Source organism: Mesitornis unicolor, unplaced genomic scaffold (assembly GCF_000695765.1).
Source record: "Mesitornis unicolor isolate BGI_N332 unplaced genomic scaffold, ASM69576v1 scaffold23478, whole genome shotgun sequence".
Lineage (NCBI taxonomy): Eukaryota > Metazoa > Chordata > Aves > Mesitornithiformes > Mesitornithidae > Mesitornis > Mesitornis unicolor.
In genome coordinates this window covers 49,707-72,814 of record NW_010202846.1, presented here as the reverse complement: position 1 = coordinate 72,814, position 23,108 = coordinate 49,707, and the positions used below count along the sequence as shown (strand labels likewise).

The following is a 23,108-nucleotide window of genomic DNA, read 5'->3' as shown; positions in this document are numbered from 1 at the left end:
AATTCAATAGCTAGAATTTTAAAACATACAGACAAAAAGGAATAACTGTGAATATGATTGAACACTATGTTAGACTAGTGAGGGAAGTGATTTGGGAACGCAACATTCCTGTTTCTTCAGATCTTCAGTACGAAAGGTGGAAAGTAGTTATAAATAGGAAAGTGTATATTTGTCACATGGGGATTCTGCACACTTGTGTTGCACAGAAGTTTAAATAAAATAATTGTTAGTCTTTTCATTATTTGATATGCTGGGTACATAGCTGACTTCTGCTAGTTACAGAAGAAACCATATCCTTATCCTTTATCAGAAGAAAATAAAGACATGCAAATATACTCCAATTTTTACATAGTTAACTACTTGTGTTGTATTTTCAGCTAATCAAAAGGGTTTGTTTGGTTTTAGGTAGAAATCACATAGTAACTTGACCTTTTTGTTGAGGGAGAGGATAGTGTACATACACAGCAACAAAACTCTCCACTTTTTTGTTTTAGTTTTGTTTGTTTGTTTTTTAAATAAAAGGTATATTGAAAGGTGAGTTTTACAAACACTGTTTTCTAGGCAGCTGCTGCCAGAGTTTTTGTATGGGAAGAGTAGGGTTTCATCTGTCCAAGCAGGCTTTCTTACCTTTGAGAACTGAAGTTTTTGGATACAGAGCTAGGAGGAATAGTTGGTGAGGCCCGAGAACTGATTCTAGTTCCCAAAATAGACAATTTAATAGCTTTTTATTCTCTTTTTTCTGCTCATTCTCTTCCAGATTGTGTCAGTGGACTTAGTCTGTGGGTAACTTTTGTGTCTTTCCTGCCTCCTGTGAGTGATGGTGTGTTCTGTGGAACCCTGCTGAGCCAGACTTGAAATTTCAAATACTCTTGCAACTCAGTTTACTTTGTTACTGTTTGTTCAAATTAAATTTTTTAAAATGTTTTGTTCTGACACTTAAGAAACATTTCTGAAATCTTTGTGTTGGAAAGTAGGGGTATTTTATTTGCCTCATAAAGTGGAACATCATTTGATTGCTTATGGGTATTACCATAGATCAAGAGAAACTGGTATTTTAGTGATAGTAAATAAAATATAAAGAGTGTATATACATACATACATATGTGTGTGTGTGTATATATATATATATACACAGAGTATAATTTAGTCTTTTGCATCTACCTTTAATACAGCTATGTTGGATAAAGGAAGATTCAGAATAACAAATTGATTAAACTGGGGCTCAGGACAAGTGTAGTAATTCAAATACTAGGTTTAGTTCTTGTTTAAAAATTAATTGGTTTTAGTGAGTGTTCAATCTTACTTAATCTTACAGATTTTCATATTAAGTTCCTTCTGCCTGATTTACTATAGTAATACTGGCAAACCCACAGACTTGCTTATGGAAATTTTCTCTCCAGTTTGTATTTCAAAAACTTGAGAATGGAGAGATGCTACAGAAATCTTCATATATTGTAATACTAAAATGTTATATATGGGTTTAAAAACATCTATGGTCTGTGGAGTGGTTAGTGATGTTTAATAGAAAAGTGGCTGATTATCTGTCGTTGGCTTTCTTACATTAAACTGCCACGTGGTTACTCACCATAAGTACAGTTTTAACTTTGTACCAGTTGCTGTAGTTGCCACAGTGACATGTAGCCAGAACTGGGGGAGGAAGGGAGTCGTGAGTAGGAAGAAGGAAGCTGTGAAATTGCTAATATGACAAAAGCGCATGTCTTAGGTTGACAAAATATTTTATGCATTTATCTAAAAGATGGGGAAACAACAGGACTGAGTAACACTCAGCTTTCTCTGAATGCTCTGACCAGTACATTAAGAGCATCACCCTTTGCAGGGTAGATTATCCATCAAATGTCTCTGTGTGAGGACAGGGTTAGTATAGATCAACTGATAAATGACACTGTCTCGTGAAAGCTGTTGTATGGTAACTTACATTTTAAAGTAAATTATTTGAGTCTGTCTTACCCTTTCAGAACAAACCACTTTCATCTCCTCATCCTTCTGATGCTTTTGTAAATGCAGTGTATTTTTAATGCCATAATACCACTTAACCTGAACTGTGGTTTCAGGCTGGGAACTGCAGATACTGTTTGAAAGCTTTAGTTGAAAAAGAGACCTTTCCCCTTTTAAAGTCAAACAGGGAATTGTATGATATCTCTCTTATCATGTTTGTAGCATGTCACAGTGGAGCTGGGGAAGGGAAGTGATGCTGGCATTCTCAGTTGCCAGAGGCACAAATAAAACAGTTTTGAAAAATGTTTTGACATCTGTGTAGTCTTGGAAAGTAGCCCAAAAAAAAAAAAAGGGAAAAAACAGGAAGGAGTATGACTGGTGGTGCCAAAACATCAGAAGTCTGCGGTGGTCATAGTCTTGAAACCTAATGCTTCTTCTGTGGGACCAGTTACATGATGGCAGCTACTGATTTTCATGGGAACACCACTACCTTTTTAAGAATTTTCAAATTCTTCTTTCAGTGTACTTTATTTTAAATAGCTGCTAAGTTGAGGGGAAAAACAACATACTGTGAGCTACACTGAGTTGTTCTTAAGGCCTGAGAACAGTGGTTCAGCGTTCAGCAACTTACAGTATAAGAACTGTGTTGCTCTGGGTCGACCTTAATTGTGTTAATTCTTTAAATGTTTTGAGAGAAAAGTGTTGAGCACTTATCTTGGGCATTTTGTTTTAACAAATTACCGAAGAACACTTCTAGTCTCCCTGCTTTCTTTCTGTGGTTGCTGTAGTTGTGGTTTTGTTTTGGCTTTTTTTCCCATGGCATATCTGAAGTCAGTTGTGATAGGGAAGACAGTAATTCTCTTCATGAGCTGTCTTCAGTAGTAGTCTTGCACTTATTTGGCAATCTTAAGAGAGAGATGAAAAATATTAAGTAATGAGATTGCTCCTTGCAGTCTTCTTTTTCTGAAGAGAAGGCACAAGTTCAATTGATACACTTGTGTTTAAAGTGCATTTTAAATATATGTTTGTTTGTTTTTTTCTCCCAGTACTTACTATGCCTGACTTGCCCTTAGAAAATAAAACTACGAAAAGCTGTTCTTTCCTGATATTCTTATATGTGGACAAAGTTCTAGGGTGGATTGATTACTTATCAACGAATTTTATGTTTTTGCTGAGGTGTTTTGTATAGTTCTGGGAGGTGACCTAAGTTCTGTAAGCCTTTCCTCTGCGTGGGGGATTTGTTAGTGTAGTGTAGCAGTTAATCCTGTCTTGTGCAAGTCAGATCCTGGATTGCAAAACTATAAACTCTTCAAACAGCACTCCCTTACCTGCCTCAAATATATAGCTTTCTTTTACTCTTCACAAATTTTTTTAAAGTACGTCTCTTTATTGAAAAAAAGGAAGTGGAATGTGCAGTGAGCTCCTTTAAGACCTCAAAAAATTTTGAAATTCTAGTTTGAAAATTTAGTTTCAGTATTTACTGATTTAGTTAAAGCTTAGGTAGCAGAAAAAAACTTGCTCACCACTGGTGCATACCTATGTGCTTTATTTTATGCTTATGTTGAGCTTCGCTGCAGCTGAATGTATCTTTGAGTGAGAACCTCTTTCCCAATATGGTAGTGCTTTCAAGGGTGGGAGCTTTGAAAGCAGTACCTGGTCTGGGCTACTTTTAGGATTCTACCGCAGTGAATGACTCTTGTCTTATTTCCTCTAAATGGTTGTATTGTCTGTTGAAATTTAAGCATTTCAGACAGTGAAAGTCTACCTGGAAGTATCTGACTAAGCAAAAAAGATAATCAAAGAACTGTGCTATCGTTAGTGGGTTCCTAGAGTCTAACAGCAGTTGTAATATCCTCATTATATCAGTAAGATGATGGTGTAGAGGCTCTGTAGATATCTGCCATGTGAAGAACCTCTGACCTCTGTATTTTGAGAAATGGATTGATGGTATATTGCCACTACCAAAGTCTGGTGTCTAAATGAAATATGAACAGCCAGTATTTGTTTATTTTTATTTGGAGGGAAGGCAGAGAGAGGTAGATTCCTACCCCTTGTTAGGTAGTCTCTGCACTTTAAATTGCCTTCTGTTTATTTGTGTTTTGAAAGTTGGAGAATATCTTCTGTGAACATCTTTCCTAAGCTTATTCTAGCACTTGACTATTATAATTATCTATGAATAGTATGGTTTGTTTTGTGAATGGGCAAATATACTTAAAGCCGTAATTGAAGAAGTTTGCTTAGTCTTGCCACATCTGATGGGCATGGAGCCAAAGCACCTTTCTTCATGTTAAGTTACGATTCTCTGATCTTTCCAAAGAGATACATATTGGGCTCTGCTTTTTTTTTGCTTTTTTTTTTTTTACTCAATTTGGTAAGTTTTGCTCTTTTCAAGAAGTGTGGAAGTAATTATTTGATTGTGATTGAATAATATTATTAATTGTAATTATGTTGTGTTTAAGTTTAATATGGTCACATCGAGGCCTGTTCTGCATTGTGTAAGACTTCGTGGAGCCTGCCTCTGCCCTTTAGTGAAAGACTTAAAAGGCAGTCCTAAGTCCATCTGCAGACTTTCTAAGCTTTAAGTTAAGCTAAATTTTTTCAAGAATACCTGACTGTCTTAGTTATTCATTAAAAAGCAATGTCACTGAAGAACCGAAGGACACATTAGCACTGTATTTTAAAGAAAATCTGTGTTTGCTCTGCCTTTACCCTGTGATGACTGAAAGCTCTCTAGCTACAGGTAGCGTAGGACTGAGTAGACCTATTTCACCTTACCTTCTATGCCGCCCAGAAAAAACAACCAGGTATACGTGACCTTTGGTGAACTCAGGGTAGACTCACTTGTATGTCTGTCCGAAAAATGTAATTCTTGTTTCCCAGCTGTTATTAAAAATCCTTTTAACCAAGGTTTTTTTAAAGCTTTGCATTTTATTTAGGTGTTTGACTGCTTTTCTTTTACCACTTACCTGAGAAACTGCTTTATACCAAGTATTAGAAGGGAAAAAGCAGGGAAATACTGATATGTGCATATGTTCCTGATTTTTATTTAAATCTCATGGTAGTGGTCTACAAATCAGGTACTTCTTGAATTTAATTTTGCCTATTTCGATATTAAATTTTGTTGGCGAATCACTAATACACTTACTACTAGCCATTGTAGATTTTTTCTGTGTGTAGTAATGTGCTGAGTGAAGAATTAACAGGTTTCTTTTCATTGTTGTTATCCTTTCTGTAACTCTGTTTTGTGTCTAGCTCAGGGAAAACCATTTTTCTCTCTCCAACTTGCACCTGCCCCCAAACTAGTGAACAATGCCCCTAACAATACAAGTGGTTGGTGCCTTGGGGCATGTTTTGTTCTTTTTGCAAGGGCTGCCACCAGTGATAAATCCCTGCAATAAAATACAAAGACAAAACCTTTTCCCTTTACAGCCATCAACTTTTAAAAAAAACCATTTTTGCCATGATTTCAAGATACTATAAGCACAGAGAGTTGAAGATCTGTTTCAGACAAAATTTTTCTTGGATGTAATTTTTGAGAGGTTAGTGTCCTGTGTGATACTTGGACATTTTAATATGTCATTATTTAGAAAACGGTAGCCAAGTTTGTTGCATGTGATGTTCATGTAGCACTTTCCTAGAGTATTTGTAAACAAAGTGTATGTAAAGAGCATTTGCATCTGTTATAATTATTTATTTCTCAAGACTTTTTGCTTAACTGTTTGTATTGCTCTCACATCTTTTTTGTGTGAATATTTTCATCGTATGTATGGGGTAAAATAATGTGTTCTGTTACATTTTTTTTGTTCTCTTTATTTACCATAATTGTAATATTAGTAGATGAGTAATACAAGATTTTTGTTGCATGTTTTTATGTAAAAAGTTTGAAGATACATTGTCTTTAAAATGAACTACTAATTCTGGGTGAAGATGGCAACAAATTATCTCAAAACTTTTGTAGGGATTTAGGGCTTCATTTTTTATTTTATTTTCAGTAGGAAAATTATTCTAAAATGCACACACAGCTTTATTCTCAGCCCTAATCTGGGATTGCTGTTGAGATGAAAAACTGATGTCATTCAGCTTTATAAAGTACCTTAAGGTATTTGGTAGAAACTAGGGTTTCAAGCAGCTATGTTTGATTGTAACCCAGTGCTCAGAAATAATTGTACCAAAAGAGTTGTCAGTGAAAGAAATTAGTAATATGGTGTTCACTGCTGTTGTTACATTCCACATTCATATATATTTGATGTTTAACTTCCATAGACAAATATGTTTTATGCTTTGCTGTGAAAAATACAATATCAGTTTTTCCATATTTTAGATTAAATAAGATTATGAATCAGGTGGCCATTCAGCGGAAGAAGCAGTTTGTTGAACGAGTACACAGTTACTGGTTGCTTAAAAGGCTGTCTAGGAATGGTGTTCCTCTGTTGAGAAGGCTGCAGTCCAGTTTACAGTCACAAAGAAACACACAACAGGTATGTGACCCACTTTTTACTTTTAAGAAGAAATCAGAAAAATCTCTATTTTATAGAGTACAAAATCAATCAGAAGAGATAGCATGGAATAAAAATCTTTCTCTTATTCAGCACTGAGTACATCTTTTACCTTGTTTTTAAGTAATGTGACCTATATTGGAAATTGAGCATTTTCTAATCCTTTTTGAGTTGTGAGATACGGGGGAAAAAAAATTTGTGTGAGTTTTGTTTTACTTAATTCACAAACTTACTGTCACCAAAACTATCCTAATACCATTGTTCATTAGCTAGTATTGTGTCTTTTTAGAATTCATGCTCTTAGTAAAATAAATTAAAATTTATTTTAAATTCATAAAAAAATGCAATGCAAATGTAATCTTTGACACTTATAGCTGAGAAAAAAAGGCATTTTTACAGAGTAAGTGTTAGACATGCTAGTTTACAGTTTTCAAATTCCTGTCCTTATTACCCACTTTGTTGGATAATAACAAAACAAAAGACCAAATTGTTGATGAATTTCGAAGACTTATTTCAACTTTGTTTCTCTTTTTATGTAGTTATGTGAGAATTGTAGATAAAAGTAAATTTATGCTAATATTTTGTTGAAGTAAAACCCGTCCAATCTAAAATACATCTAGGCTGATTACAGTTGCACACATTTACCAGTCAGAATCGCTGAAAAAACAGAAAAGCAGTCACTCCAGATGTGTATCAGATTCAGGAAGCCATACTTTTCTGCTTCCCATTTTTGTAATACGAACACTGCTTCCCATTTTTGTAATATTTACAGCTCTTGAGTGACAGTAGAGATTTTGGCAATTTTTTCATTGTTTTGGCTTCAAGTCACTGGGTGGTGTAGAAAATAATTAAAACTTCTTCTCTGAATTCTGTGTATGGATCCATGTGTGTAGACCTTGAAATGCTGTGAAGCATCACGATGTGGAAATTCTTACTGCATCCCTGTTACCTTTTATAATTGAACCGAAAACGTAGTTGGCTGGTTTTTTTCCTTTCTCCAGGTGTTTGACTTCCAGTGGAATTGTTCCTGTAAAATAGCCTCTAGAACTTAAGAATGCATTTTATAATCATTTACTTGTATTAAATTGAGATTTTCTTTTCCTTTTAAAGCTTAAATACATTATTTTTGTTTGAATTATGCTGCTATTTGCTGATTAAGTCATTAATTGATGTAGTCATAAAAATGCCATGGTCAACACTGTTTCCAAATTACTTGACCTGTCTTTTCTGTGTGTGTTTCTTTTCTTAGCTTTTAATGAAAAAAAAACTAGTTGATAATTTCCAGAACAGCTGAGGTTGGAAAAGACCTCTGGAGGTCATCTGGTCCAGCCTCACTGCTCAGGCAGGGCCACCTAGAGCCAGTTGCCCAGAACCACGTCTAGACTGCCTTTGAATATCTCCAAGGATGGAGACTCCACAGCCTCCTTGGGCAACCTGTGCCATTGCTCAGTCACCCTCAAAGTAAAAAAAAAAAAAAAAAAAAAAAAATGTGTTTTATGTTTTAGGGGAAAAAAAGTGTTTTCTAATGTTCAGAGGGACTTTCCTGTTTTTTCGCTTTGTGTCCATTGCCTCTGGTGCTGTCACTGCGCACCACTGAGTAGAGCCTGGCTCTCTGCCTTCTTTGCGTTCTTCCTTCAGGGATTTGTACGCATTGATGAGATTCCTCCCCTGAGCCATCTCTTCTCCAGGCTAAACAGTCCCAGCTACCTCAGCCTTTCCTTATAGCCGACATGCTCAAATTCCTTTTAAGTGAAAATAACTTTGAATATAAATTGTTCACTTGTTTATCCTTCTTTCATTGCTTCTATATTATTCCATTTTAATACTATTTTTGGAGTTGTAAGTTTTAATCTCTGAATAATCTTTTAATTCTGTATGAGAGGTTTCTATTCTGAAGAGTGGTGCCTGGCAGTTACCTAATAATAGCTGAAATTAATTTATTCAGATAGTAGACTCTTTTTTTAAAATTAACTCAAGTCCTTAAGATAATGAAATCAAGCACAAATGTCTGGCCCTTTTGGCAGTATGGACCTAGGCTATAGTGTCTGAAAAATATTGTACTTGCTAGTTGGGAAGGACTTTTCCTTTTTTCTGAGGTGACATAATGAGACTGCAACATTTCTAATTGTTTAAATAGTAACTACTAAAATAAAATTATTCTTATAATTTATTTTTTATAATAAAATAAGCCTTAGATAGGAGTTGTTTAAAATTCCTTTGTCTGTTTGCTGTCCTGTACAAGCACTGTTTCTTTCTTTTGTCTTCTATTTTTAGAACTATGCACTATTCTTAAGTAAGAAAATAATGAAAATATTTTCTAAATTAATTGGAAACTACATTGATTTATTAAAAATTGGGGCATTTTTGAGATTAACTTTCTTTTGAAAAAAAGCAGCAAGTTTAAAAGCAAAGCTGAGCATTAAATGATTCTGTTGATGAAAAATGTGTAGGTAGTGCTTTTCAGTGAGTAGTAAGTGTCCTGCGTATGACATTGTCCTCCCCATAGCATCTTCATTATGTATTCATAATACCTATTGAAGTAGTCATAACTGCAAAGCATTTAATGCAATAGTCATCTTTGTTACTCCAAGTATAAGCCAAACCATAATGAAGACTTTAATAAACAGATATGTCATAGATGTTGTGAGAATGCCTCTGAATTTTGAGAAGCAGATGGTGATTTTGTTAATTTCGGGGAAAATTATTTTTACCTTATTATATGTGAGAGGACAAACCTAAATAGGTTTTCAGTCAATCAAAGGAACATAAACACTGATGTAATACAGATTCAGGGGTGGTAGTTTTTGGGGGTTTTTTTTGTTTTTTTTTTTTAAAATTATTGTTATTTGAACTGGAAAGAAATGTTAAGATGGGGAACCAATACCCTGAAAATGGTTTCAGAGTGCCTAGTAGAAGATGATTTTGATACATCTGTAACATTTCTTTATTAGAACAAATTTGGCAGGGGGGAAGCATTCTGTGATTTAGAATTAGTTCCTAATGAACGTATTTCAGAGCTCAGTTATGGTATGGTTTTTGAAGGTGACGTCACATCAACTAACAGTTCAAAACCAGGCAGAAAGATCTTGACTTATATACTGCCTCGCCTTCTGCAGAACAGGAAACCCGCAGAAAGAATGGTTTGTACTGTCACTTCTCTCGCCACCTAGAAATTCAGGAAAGGTATTGGAAATACTCTAAGAAATTTACATCCACATTATTTTAGGGTTTGGTTTTTTTTCTATATGTAAAGAATGCTTGAATAAAAGTAAAGTGTGAAATTAAATTGTAGTAGCTTTTTGCTGCTGCAGTGAGGCTGGTTTAAAACCACTCTTTGGAGAAACAAAGTCAAATGTGCTAGGGATTAAGGTCATGTCTGCACTGAAGATTTCAGTAAGAACACAAGTTGCAGCCACAAAATGGTTTTGACAGATTAGAACACAAGTGCCAGCAGAGGGTCTTAATAAAACTAATTGTATTGATCAAGTTCCAGTTTCATCACTGTAGTTCTGTTTTTGTTTGGCTCATATTAAGTTACAGTCCCTCTGTGGTGTGAGGCTGTCCCCAGGTGTTCACATCCAGCAAAAGGAGGGATCTGTTGGCACACTGACAGTGGTCCTGCCAGAATGCAGAGACTGGTAACATATGCATGGTGGGAGTTGGAGCTGGAGACCAGTTCTCAGTAGATGCATGTTCTATGTGTACATTTAGAAGTGTTTCACTCTTCACTTAGTATTAATAAATGTGTCAGGTTTAGCTTTTCTAGATAATGTTTAGTGTTCAGCGAGAACTGAGTCCATCAGAAAATACCATGGAGTTTCTTTCTAAATTTTTCTTGTGTCATCAGCCAGAAAAAACTTTCTGGCTTTGTCAAAGATAGAACATTTTGGAAGAAGAACTCTTTACCAGGAAGTTAATAGAAACTTTCCTCATCAGAAAGCTTTTGAAAACTAAAAATTTTGAAAGGAACTCTTTTTATCCAAGTTTTCACTAGTTAGATGTTGGAACCAGTGCATCCTGCTCTTTTCAGCTCGCCTGGATCTTTAATCTAATAAAGGTACATGTTATATATCAGGTAAATAAGTAAGTTAGGATAAAGGGTGTTTAACTTGGCTATTATAATTGTGCCTGCCAACATTACTTTGCACAGAAGTGTCAAAAAATTGGAGACTTGGTATTAATCCCCAAGCTGGAGTGACATTCAAGAAGGGAGTGTATGCATGAACAAAAAAGCACAAACAAGGTGCTCTTGATACTTTGGGTCACATCTGCAGATTTACCCTACCTGCCTCTTTTCTGCAATGAAATTGGTCAAACTGATTCAACTGAAAGAACAGTCTTTGCTGCTTTTTTTTTTCCTTCTTTTAAAGTGCAACTGCATCTTCAGATTTAGCCAGATATTTAAGTTCCTAGTGAACTACCCCAAGTCTTGATGTAACAAAGTAACAGTTTTTTTTGCTGTTGCTGTATTTAAGTTTCCTGACCCATCCTAAATCTAGTGTGGTTTTGTTGACTTAGCTTTCAGCAGGGTCAGTTCCCCAGTTTCATGAACTGTACAATTATATCAGGCAAAAGAGCAGACTCCAAATGGCTGCAAGGAAAGGGAGGACAAGCCTTCCACTTTTGGCAATAGCCATGGCTTAATTTTGGTCCTGAAAAACAGTAAAACTATGAAACCCCCTCCCCCCCAAAAAACCATATAGCTATGTCAGTAACGGTTGTCTTTTTCACACACGGGATCTGTAGCCAAACTGTAGGAGAACAGCAGTTAGTGGCAATGCAGACATTATAATTCAGTGAGTTTCTGAGAATTTAAAGGAACTGAAAATGTGCATACTTGTTATGTCAGAATTTGCTTTGAACTATTCTGACCCTCAGCAGTTAAATTATTATGTGTCTAAGTCAAGACTTAACTCCTTAAAAGAAATTTTAACTGTCAGTAGTAATAGTCATTAGGGAAGGGATCTAGAAGTTTCTACCTGCAATTTTTCAGTCTATTTGTGTGTGTGTGTATGCTTGGGTTTTTTTAAAGAGGAACAAACTGTTGTTTCCAGTTTGCTATATTGTAATACGGAGATAGTTAAGTATTTTTCAGCTTCAGTGAAGTCGGACATTTGAATAACACTAACTGCATAGTTTCTACAGGTCCTTTAAGTTAAAGTGTATAAAGTAATAAAATGCAATGCAAATCGTAGAATCATAGCACTCACAAATCCTTTTCTTATACTACTGTTTTTTTGCAATTCTATTTTTAGAACCTTCTGCCTGAAAAATTGCACAGGCTTCCTTTACAGGACCAGTGATATTTCTAAATTATCCTTCTGTTAAGGAGGTTTTTGCATTGAGTGTAACAATTTTTATAAAGCTGGCTTTTGTTCCTCTGCTTAGCCAGTTTTCTTTTTTGCCCTGTCTTCCATTTTATTTGCAACTCATGGCATTTATTGTTTGTTTTAGTTTTTAAGAAAAAAATCAACATGATGATTAATTATTGAGTGTGTACTGCATTACGCTAGTTACAGGCAAGCGTACAAAGCTTTGAATATCTTTCTGAGATTCTTTTATAAAAATATTCATTTCTAATTTTCCAAAGCAAGTGTTTCTTTTATGTACTTACTGCTAATATCAGGACTTCTACTTTTTTATGGCCTTGTTTCTGGTGAATTGCCAATGCTGTTTGAATACTATAGGTAATATTCCAATATCCTTATTTTTCTTAGGAAAAATAGTAAAAGCAAACAAAGAAAGGCTGAACGGAATACAGTGCAAGTGTTTAAACACTACTTCTTTCTAAAAGTGTGAATTAAATTCTTTTATCCATTCACTGAAAGGCTGCATTGCCTGTTTGCAGTACCATGTGAAGTTACTGTATTTTTTAATGAATTGCTTTTAATTTTTACTTTTTCAGAAGTCATAATAGTTTTCTGCTGTTACAAGTGTATCCTAATTCTGCTGGGTGTGGGAGAGGTGGACTTTGTTGGGCACAAGAAGAATTTGTTTATACCAGATGAGTTTCTGAAGAAGCTGATGATGTTCACCTGGCTGTGATTTTGATAGGAAAATACTGAATCTTACTTTGCAGCTTATAATACTGCTAGGTTGCTATTTGCTGTATTGACTTTTCTGATTAAATAGCCTTCACCATAGGATTGCTTTCCAGTTTATAGATTTTGTTTTCAGTTATACATTAGAGAAACTCTAGAACTTACCCTGACCAGAGATTTGGGTGTAGTTTGTTGTTACAGTATGAAGCTTTGACCAAATGTCGTAACTGTAAGACAGCAGATTCTCCTTTCCTATGAATATGTTAGGTTAGCAATGTAGTTTCATTTCATGAAAGCCTTTTGATTATTTTCTTAGAGAGAAGATGATGAAGAAATGCAAGCCTTAAAAGAAAAATTGAAGTACTGGCAAAGGCTGCGTCATGATCTTGAAAGAGCTCGTTTGTTGATTGAACTTATACGTAAGCGTGAAAAATTGAAAAGAGAACAGGTAAATGGAGTCCGTTTTTAGTCTGATGAAACTTTTCTGAGGAAAGATAGTTTATGTATTCTCACACACAATTTTTGCAATAGAAAGACTGCAGTGCTTATCTTTTAATCCTCATGTAGCATCAAGAAACATAAGTGCATGTATTCACTCACACAAACTTTACAATATATAAAATTATTATAGAATCATAGAGTGATTTGGGTCGGAAGGGACCTTTAAAGGTCCCTTTAAAGGTCCCCCCTTGCTGGCTGACATACCAGACTTTTGTCCTTTGTCAAGTTCAGTTCCAGCCATGCCTTGACCTTCCTGACCCCATCCTTACACAACCAGGCAGTGCCACTATACCCTTCCTAGGATGTTTTTCTAGCAGCGCAGTGGCTTCCAACTCCTCCTGTTTGTTTCCTGTGCTACGTGCATTGGTGTAGAGAAGTTACTTAAAAAGCCATTCTGTTAGACTTGCAAAAACAATTGGTTTCTGAAGAATTGTAGAAAATGTGATCTCTTCAGGTTTTCCCAGTACATGTGCCTAAATCCAGCGGCACTTTTATTCTTCTGTCAGGAAAAAAAAAAAAAAAAGAATAAAAAAAGCTGTGTCTAAGTCCTATGACATTCTAGAGTTAACATTTCTGGTAGAAGACACTCGAGAAAGCGATAACGCAGAAAGATAACATTTAATATAAAATCTGTGAAAGCAAAATGTTTGTACTTTGCAGTACAGTGTTTGTCCTTATAAAAACACCATTCCATTTTTACTTTTTACAAGCTGTGACTATGCAAGCTAATACAGTTTGTAATTGTTGAGCGCTTTCTGGAACATCATTCCTGTACAGTCATATATCATTTGCTATACACATATATTATTTATTACTATTTATACACATGTATTATGTATGTGTTTGTGTGCATATGCTTTGTTTACTTGTTTGGTTTACATGTATACACACCATTAATGCATCATTAAAAATCTGTTTGTGCCATAACAAGACTGTTTCAGTGATGATAACTTTAAATGTCCTGAAAATTAAACTATAGAGGAGCTGTAATATTTCCAAAAATAATGAAAATTCTGAAGGATGGTCAAGTATTTGAAGATACTGTCGGTTCTTGTTTTTTAAATTAGTTTCTTGGAATTTACATAGAACATTGTTTTGGACTTGTGTAGCCTGTAAATGTTCATCAGATTCTCTTTTTACCCTTTGAACGTGACACTACAACTGAAATTTGAATTTAAACATGTTATTTTAAAATTCTTGTTCTTATTCCCTCATTGTTGGCAAAATATGAAGCTGTTGTGTAACATCTTGTCTAATATAAGAAATGCAGTTAACAATGGAACAAAATTCATTTGTAGATAAATTACTAATTTGAGTTTTATTTGAGTCTCTAGTGAAGAGAGGAAAATTATTTTTTTCTTATAAAGTCTTCAGCTGAAAATGTACGTCAGACAAATGTCAACTTATGATATTCAAAGTAGCACCGAACTGATTTACTTAGTGTATTTATATTGTGTTTCATACCTTAAGTAGTTTACTGTTGCTGAAAAACAACTTTTAAACAATACCTTAATGAAAAAAAATGCTCAGTTGGATAATTATTACTTCTTTAGGTCAAAATTGAGCAGGTTGCTATGGAACTTCAGCTTACTCCATTCACTGTACTTCTGAGATCAGTTCTGGATCAGCTGCAGGAAAAGGATTCCGCTCGTATATTTGCTCAGCCAGTGAACCTTAAAGAGGTATGTTTTAAACTGTATTTCCTTATGTTTAGGTATGACTTGGTGGGACTTAAATACAAGAAACAAATCATTGCTTGCAGAGTTGGGAGCAGTGTTACCTTTTAATCTCAATTCTGATAATTTACGTAGTGAGTTATGACTTACTGCTCTGAAAGTCTATTTATGCTTATATACCAAAATACTTCCTGGGAGGTACTTGTACAGAATAACACAGCTACATACTGATCTTTTGCAATAAGATTATTTGATAAAGCAAATTCAAAGGGTGTCTTAAAACTTGAAATGTGAATACCATATTCTTACTTGCAGGTGAAATTCGTTTCATTCAGTGGGAAACCAAATAAACTTGAAGCGTACATGTGTATGTGTGCATACTTATACAACACATTTATACATGTGCATAAATAGCATGTATAAATTGTATACTACATACACGTGTGTATAACACGTACATGTGTATATTATACATATCTGTACATATGTATAAATATGTACATTTGTATGTATGTGTATGCATAAATGCATGTATAATATCTATAAAAACACAGAATTCTGAAAACATCGTTTTGGCATCTGTTAGTAGAGCTCCAACTTGTTACCTAAGGTGCAGAATTTTGTAATACGTAAACTTCTGTTGGTGTGCAAATGTTTGCAGTATCAAGATGTGCAATTCTAAGCAACACTTCAGTTCTTGATTTGAGGTGTTACACAGTATATTAGAAAATGTGGATTGGTTAATAGCTAATATTGTTTTGTCTGTAATAAGATAATTTTGCCCATTCATGTTTTAAATATTTATTCAAAGGTTCCAGACTATTTGGATCATATTAAGCATCCTATGGATTTCTCTACCATGCGAAAACGATTAGATGCTCAAGGCTATAGAAACCTCAGTGAGTTTGAAGAAGACTTCAATCTTATCGTAGATAACTGTATGAAATACAATGCAAAAGACACAATATTCTATAGAGCTGCAGTGCGGTTAAGAGATCAAGGAGGTGTAGTTCTCAGGCAAGCTAGGCGAGATGCTGAAGGAATCGGTTATAATAATGAAACTGGAATGCACTTACCTGAACGGCCCAAGCTTGAGTCACCCCAGCCTTTCTCTTGGGAAGATGGTAAGATGTTTCTGGATTATTTTTTAAGAGTTGCACTTTTCATTACACAGTGTGTACATTGCATACAGGTGTTTAAGATTGTTGCTGTCAGTTTACTGACTAGATTTCCTCCCCATTCCACCCCTCTTAAAAACATTGATTGAAAGATTCAAGTATTTCTGTTCTATTATGTCTGTTAGAAAACCGTGTTATGCAGATTCTGATTTTGACAGTGCTAGAGCCTACTTTAGCAAGATATGTGAAAAAGAATTTTAAAATTAAGTGCTTTCTCTGACATGATTGTATATGCTTGTAATTCATGGAAAACGACTACCAATGTGCATAAACTTAAGCACAGTCTTAAATAGCTACTGAATTAACACATTTGTAATTCTAGGAGTTAAAATTACTTCATCTGACATACCTACAAGTTTTCTGAGGTTTTGGCAGTAAAGGAGAATAATTAACATGTTTATTTTATAATAATAATCTTGTCCTTCTCTTTCATAAGAAGGAAATAATCTATTAGAGTGAGAAGGATTAATTATGTCTTCCTTCTGACCTTTTAATTTTTTACTTTACTGTTTAATTTTCTTGAGCAAAATGCTGATCAAGAGGAATAGTAATTACATAGTAGGGATTCGTTTCAACATTTCTTCACTGGTTATGGTGAAGCTAATAAGACTGTAATCTAAGTAGCTTTTTGATGACATTTTTAATTCTGGCAAGTGAATTTTATTATTTTTTCCCTCCTGTTGATATTATTCTTTTAATAATATGATATTATTATTTTAAACTGAAGAGGGTAGTTTCAGATATTAGGAAGAAATTCATTACTATAAGGGTGGTGAGACACTGGCACAGGTTGCCCAGAGGAGCTCTGGATACCCTCTACCTGGAAGTGTTCAAGGCCAGGTTGGACAAGGCTTTGAGCAACCTGGTCCCGTCGGAGGTGTCCCTGCCCATGGCAGGAGGTTGGACTGGATGATCTTTAAGGTTCCTTCCAACCCAAACCATTCTATGATTCTATGATGATTATTCTGGAAAATATTCTGGGAAATACTAACATATTTTCAACTATACATATTTTGACTTCAGTGGATAGGTTACTGAATCCTGCAAATAGAGCACACATGTCCTTGGAAGAACAGCTGAGAGAGTTGCTAGAAAAACTTGATCTCACTTGTGCAATGAAATCTAGTGGGTCAAGGAGCAAAAGAGCAAAGCTGTTAAAGAAAGAAATCAGCATTATTCGCAACAAACTAAGTCAGCAGCACAACCAAGCTCCTCAAATAGAATCAGGTATTGGAAGTTTTGAAGAAGAAACTGCAGCATTAGAACAAGATGGAGAAGAAGAAGGTAAGATTGTAAACTATATTTAAATCAGTACTGTTCTGAACCTCTTCAGTCAGGTGCTTTAATCATGTGAATTAAAAACTGTAGAAAGTGAATATTATGTTTAATTTTTAAATGGACAAATAGCCACTTAATCACAGCAGATGGTTTAAGAATATGAGAATGATCTTTTTTAAAAAAACATCCCTCCGTTATTTTTAACAGTAGCAAGGCTTTTTAAAGGTTTAGGTGCTAAGAAATGAAAGTACAAATGTTCTCATACAGAAACGAATTGGAAATGCTCTAGTGGAAAATCGCACTGTACTTTTAGAAATACACTTAAATGCCAAAATATGTATTTAGGAACATGTGAGCCTAGGTCAGTGGTGCTGAAAACTGGCCGTTGTACTGTCTTTTGTAGCTTTTTTTATTCTCTGCTCCAGGCTCTGGGAAGGGTGGAGGGCAGGTTTGGATTGTTTTTGGTTTTGTTTTTAATAAAGGTAACTATTGATAGAACTTAACAAACTTCATGATGTAGAATCAAGTCAGCTGTATCCAACCAGCGCTTCCCCTTGCGCTTCTCTTCCTCCTCAAAACATTGGTTTCTGAACTGCCATCTACTTCGGCTAACTCCCATTGATTTCAGTTAGAGCAATATAGTAGGAAGACTATATTGCACTTTATTATTATTTATTGAATATTATGTTTCCTTTTTTAGCTTTTAAATCAGTTACTGAGGTCTTCTCATTTTTAAATGATACGAAGAAAATCTAGTCTCTTGGAAAATAAAAAAGTATTGGGTTTGTTTCACAGTCAGCTCTTCTGTAAAAAGCTAACCTATTTTTCTTCAGGAGAATTAGAGACGTTTCATTTTGAGTAAGTACACTGAATTGGAGGAGGAAAGAGCTCAAGGGAAAGTGGAGGCATGGTGATAAATACAACAGCCTGTTTCTGGTGCAGCTTGATGCTATCAAAATTTTTGAAAGGTGAAGTCAATTAAATGACTGTCCTTAACTGCCATTCAAACAGCAATTTGGTGTTTAAATCTTAGTGTGACTAAGGAAATGCTTTTCAAACTTAAAACTTGCTTGAGATTTGAATGACAATAGTAGAAAAAGTATGTGTGAATTAGCATGTTTGTTCTGAGACCATTGAGTAGTCTTAAAATGCTTAATGATTTTTTAAAAAAATTTTTAATCTTCAAGTGATGGTGCTACTGAATATAGTTCTGTAGGAATTTAGTTTCTGGCAGATAATGAATAAACTTTTTTTTTTTTACTTGTAGCTTAACATTTTTGTGACAGCTTTTAACTGCAGGTGTTGTGCAAAAAATAGCCCAAAAGTGAGCAGTAGCTGTTTTCTTACATTTACAGTATACTTTTTTTTTTTAAAGAAAAGGCATAATGAAGAGCATGATCCAGAGTTGACTGGCTCTGTGTTGTTACAGTTCTGATCTAGTGAAGAGTAGTAGTCATTAGCTCAAATTTCAGTTCTGAAATGGAAAGTACTTAGAGGAAGAAAGAAAACAAATTGCCAAAAAGAAAGATGAGGAAAGTAGTAGAATCCTGTGCCCAGAATCTCTACAGGAGCTGACTTTAGAAGAGCTGTGAATTGCCCCCTTGCAATTCTGTTTTCAGTTTCTGGTCATGTGAAAAATATGGTACCAGAGTAACCTGTGAAATTTAGGTTTTAGCGTTTAAATAGTTCTCAAGTATTTTTCTGAGCTTACATCTTTTTGTGAATATTTTCTAATTTTAAGACAATCAGAATTTGTTCACAAAGAGCAGTCACCTTGGACATTCTAAACTACAGGCTTTTTCAATTGGTGGTACTTTAAATGTGCTTATCTGACTGTAAATTTCATTCTAAATGTATTGCTGAAATATTATGAATCAGTTCTAATACTTGTATGCCATCAGAGGATGTGAGCATAGTCACACTTTATTTTAACAATATATTTTAATATGCAGTCTGCTATTGTTTTATTAAACCTCAAACATTGGGACAAAGATTTTTCTGTGGTTAGAAATCATTGATTACCAAGTAAGCATTGCTGAGCCAAAGCCAAAACAATGTAGAGATAATATTTAATCCACTACAGATACAAGGCTTAAACCTTTGCATCTTTTACAGGTGGCATAGAAAAATTAACTATAGTTTAAACTTTCATGTGATGTGATATAAATACTACATTAATCTCATACAGTTACTCTAGAATAAGCAGCATCTTCTTACTAATTTATATTTTAAAATATTATTGTGGAAGCTAGAAAGAAGGTTTTAACATCTTTTTGAGTTGATAATTACGGGTTAGGAAGTCCTTCTAATTGTATTTGGGAATTCTGCAACAGTAGAATATTTATTTTCTTTTCCATCACTTGCGATGAAAAACTGGAACAACTAGTTTTATACACTCACAGTTCTGTCTGTTGTCTTTTCCAAGCATAGATTTATTGGAATTGACTGGGATATGATCATGTTTAACAGAAAAAAAAAAAGGTGGGCAGGGATGGAATTAAAAATCGTAGAGGGCAGTTTTTCTGATACCTCCTACCAAGACTGCATTGTCAAGTGTGTGTTTGACAACTCATGGCTAATGAAGCTGCAAGGCTTTAGGGTGAGGGTTTTTCCTCTCCCTGTTTTTTTTCTTTCTTTTTGGTAGATAAAACTTTTAGCCACAACTGTAAAACAGCTTTGCAAATCTTGCCTTTTTGTAAATTTTATAACCCATTTTATATCACTCTGGTAGATCAGGTTACAGATACTTATTTGGGTTTTTTAATGCTTATATGATAAAAATTTGTATTAGGGCAGGTAAGGTGAATATTGATAATGTGAAATAGTTAAAAATGTATATTATCAACAATTTTACTTGAATGGCAGTGTTAATTGCATTTAACAGATAATCATTTACCACCCCAACTTTCTATTTAAAAAATTAGATTGCTTAGTTTTTAGTTAATGAAACTAACATAACTGCATGAGAAGTAAAAAGTATTTATCCAGGTGTAAATTCTTAACACCAACTATAAACACCTACCTTTTCTATCCCTGTTACATTCCCACTATAAAAGTAGGAACTACTAACTAGGACAGATTGTTGCTAGACAAGGTTTGTTTTTAAAATGTTATGCTTTGTTTCCAAACAAATTTATTTGGTGGGCTGCACATTTATAGTGAGTTTTATAATAGACTTTATAACTACAGGTTTTCAAAAATCACACTCTATTTATAATTTTTTCAGGAGATAAATCTCCCCCTAAACTTGAACCATCAGATGCATTACCTCTTCCTTCAAACTTGGAGACTAATTCAGAACCACCAACCCTCAAACCAGTAGAACTCAATCCAGAGCAGAGTAAGCTTTACAAAAGAGTAAAATTTGATAATGAATTATATAGCACTTCCATTCAGAAAGAAATAAATGGACACACTCCAGAACACTTACTTGACAGTAATCTCAATGAGTCGACTGTTTCTGCTGTAGCTGAGTCATCAACTGATGTAAACAGACGTACATCCATTCTCTTCTGCAAATCGAAAAGTATAAGCCCCCAAAAGTCTGCAAAGAACACTGAAACCCAGCCAACTTCTCCACAGCTAGGGACCAAAACCTTTTTGTCTGTAGTCCTTCCAAGGTTGGAGACACTTCTGCACCCAAGGAAAAGATCAAGGAGTGCATGTGGAGATTCTGAGGTTGATGATGAGTCCCCGGTAAAGCGCTTGGATACAGGTAAATGTTACAAAGCTTATTTGAATGGATGCATCTCAGAAGTTAACAAACCTGTTGATTTTTTTTTACATACATGTAATTGTTAAATCTTCAGATTTTAGCCCTTGAAGAATTTTTCCTCATAGCTGAGTAGCTTCAGTTCAGAAAACTACAGATTCATTTTTGTATTGGCCCTATACAATTAGACTTAGTTAACCAAGTTTTACTTTTTCACAGTTTTCCATTTAGCAGTGGAGTTTTTTAGTTTACATGTATGAGTGGGTGATTTTTTATTTTTAAAGCAGCTTTCTATTTTCTTCTGTTGCAACCAATAGGAAAGGCCAATCAGCTGCTTCTTTGGAAGTTCCCTGTTAAATTACATGGAAACTTCATATATGATGCCAAAACTGGAACTGTTATAAGGAGGAGCATGGAAAATACAAGCTCCATGTATAACTTTTTACTGCAGTGTTACTCCAAGCATATTTTGACACTATAAAACTAATTACTTTGTATAGGGTGCTTTGTATACCCATGTATTTTATGAAGTGTTAAAATCCCAAAGTATAATGACATTTCCTGTGTTTCTTTTCTATAGTCTGTGCACTTAAATAAAGTTGATGAATCTAAGTGTCATATTACACTTTTATTGACACTTGTCTAAAGAATATGAAAAAAAGTTACGTTAATACATTGGTACCGTACAGTTGAAGACATTAATTACGCCTTTTCTTAGTAAACTGTAGTTCTGTTTAGTGGCGAATTTTGAACAGAACCCTCTTTCAGCAAGAACAGCAGCGTAAGAAAGTCACTTAAATATATTTCCTTAATGCTAACCCTGGCTATAGCTCTGAAATTACCTTTGAAATAATTACCGGGTTTCATTGCCATGTTGATATATGCAGGTATGAAAGCAGCATGTGTTTTTTTGTGCCTTTGAATGAAGGATAGAGGAATTTAATTTTGAACATTTTGAAACAAAGCTTTGTGTTTTTTGTAGAGTTTTTTTGTGGTTTCAGGGGGGAGGAGGGTTGTTTGAGGGTTTTTTATTTGGTTGTTTTGGTTTAATTTTTGTTTTAGTTTGGTTTTTTTGCCTTTTTTTTTTTTTAATAATCAAGTGAGGAGGAAAATTATTCTGATGCTGAAATCCTAGCATAAGAAAACAATAAGTAAGATTTGGTATAGTGGTGGTGGGGGAGGTTGTTTAATTTATATTTTTGTTTCTTTGGAAAGTCCCAGTTTCCATTCCTTTTTATAACAGCTTGGAAAGAGCACATAGGTTTGATCTGGTACTTTAGTTCTGAAGTAGGAATCACGTGAAGGCAGTGTTATGATAGAAATGAGTTAATCTTTACTAAAAAAGCTTTGGTTTCAAAATATTCCATTTTACCGGTCTAGATAATTTCATTATGTACCTTTATACAGATTGCATTTTATCACATGCACAGTGAATCATTTTGTGCTAGATCACACCAGGAATTAGTAATAATTCCTTTAAATTTTTATCTTAAACATTGTAAATTATTTCTTTGGGGAAAGGATGTTTTTATTATACATGTAATCTGACTCAATTGTTGACCAAAAAGAAAAACCCCTGAGTAGTCTGTGTAAGCTAGTAACAGGAATGAAATACAAACGGTTAAAAGAAATTTTAAAAAAATACTTAAAAATTGTGGTGCCTGTTCCTGAAGCTAATGAAGATATGCACAGAAATAAAATATATGTAGAACTAATACTTATGGGCCATTTATATTTAAACTTTTTTGTTCAAGAAGAGACTGTGTATGTGAAATGAAATGTTTTAGCCAAATAAAATTCACCTGAAGGTTTTCTAGTTGTTGTTTCATAGTACTCAGGTTTTTTTAAGCATATAGGGTTCATACAGATGTGTCGTCTTATCAAATCTTATTCTTGTGATTCTTTTTCCATTTGTAACCAAACATTTTGTTTTCACATTGGAGATTTTGTTCCTCATGTTATTTTCAGACTTGTTTCCACGTTAATTTAAGCAGTTTGCAATTGGCAGCTATTTTGAGCTACATTTCAGCATGAATCCAGCACAAACCTCTAATGCTTTCCAAGATTTAAAATCAGTCGAGTTGTTTTACTTTTGCATATGCAAGCTGGTATCAGTTCATGCAGATTTCTATGCTCTGATAGAAATAAATTAGATGATGTATACAGTAATGTATTTTTTTCTATTTGGATATTTTTCACTAAATTTTAATTTTATGCTGCTGATAAAAAGTGTTTTTATTCAAAAGAATTCAGCAGACATGACTCTTTCC

General features: G+C 34.4%; 1 protein-coding gene across 2 annotated transcripts in view; it reads left to right on the top strand.

Annotated features, from left to right (window-relative positions):
• Positions 1-23,108, top strand: part of BRD1 (bromodomain containing 1) — a 53,253-nt gene that overhangs the window by 6,560 nt on the left and 23,585 nt on the right. Inside the window, exons 2-7 of one of the 2 annotated variants that reach the window (XM_010190539.1) lie at positions 6,278-6,434; positions 12,810-12,941; positions 14,548-14,676; positions 15,482-15,794; positions 16,872-17,132; positions 20,737-20,841. In XM_010190539.1, the coding sequence (XP_010188841.1) occupies positions 6,278-6,434; positions 12,810-12,941; positions 14,548-14,676; positions 15,482-15,794; positions 16,872-17,132; positions 20,737-20,841 (1,097 nt within the window). Of the gene's footprint in view, positions 1-6,277; positions 6,435-12,809; positions 12,942-14,547; positions 14,677-15,481; positions 15,795-16,871; positions 17,133-20,352; positions 20,842-23,108 lie in introns of both variants that reach the window. The other variant, XM_010190538.1, reaches the window with a different exon arrangement.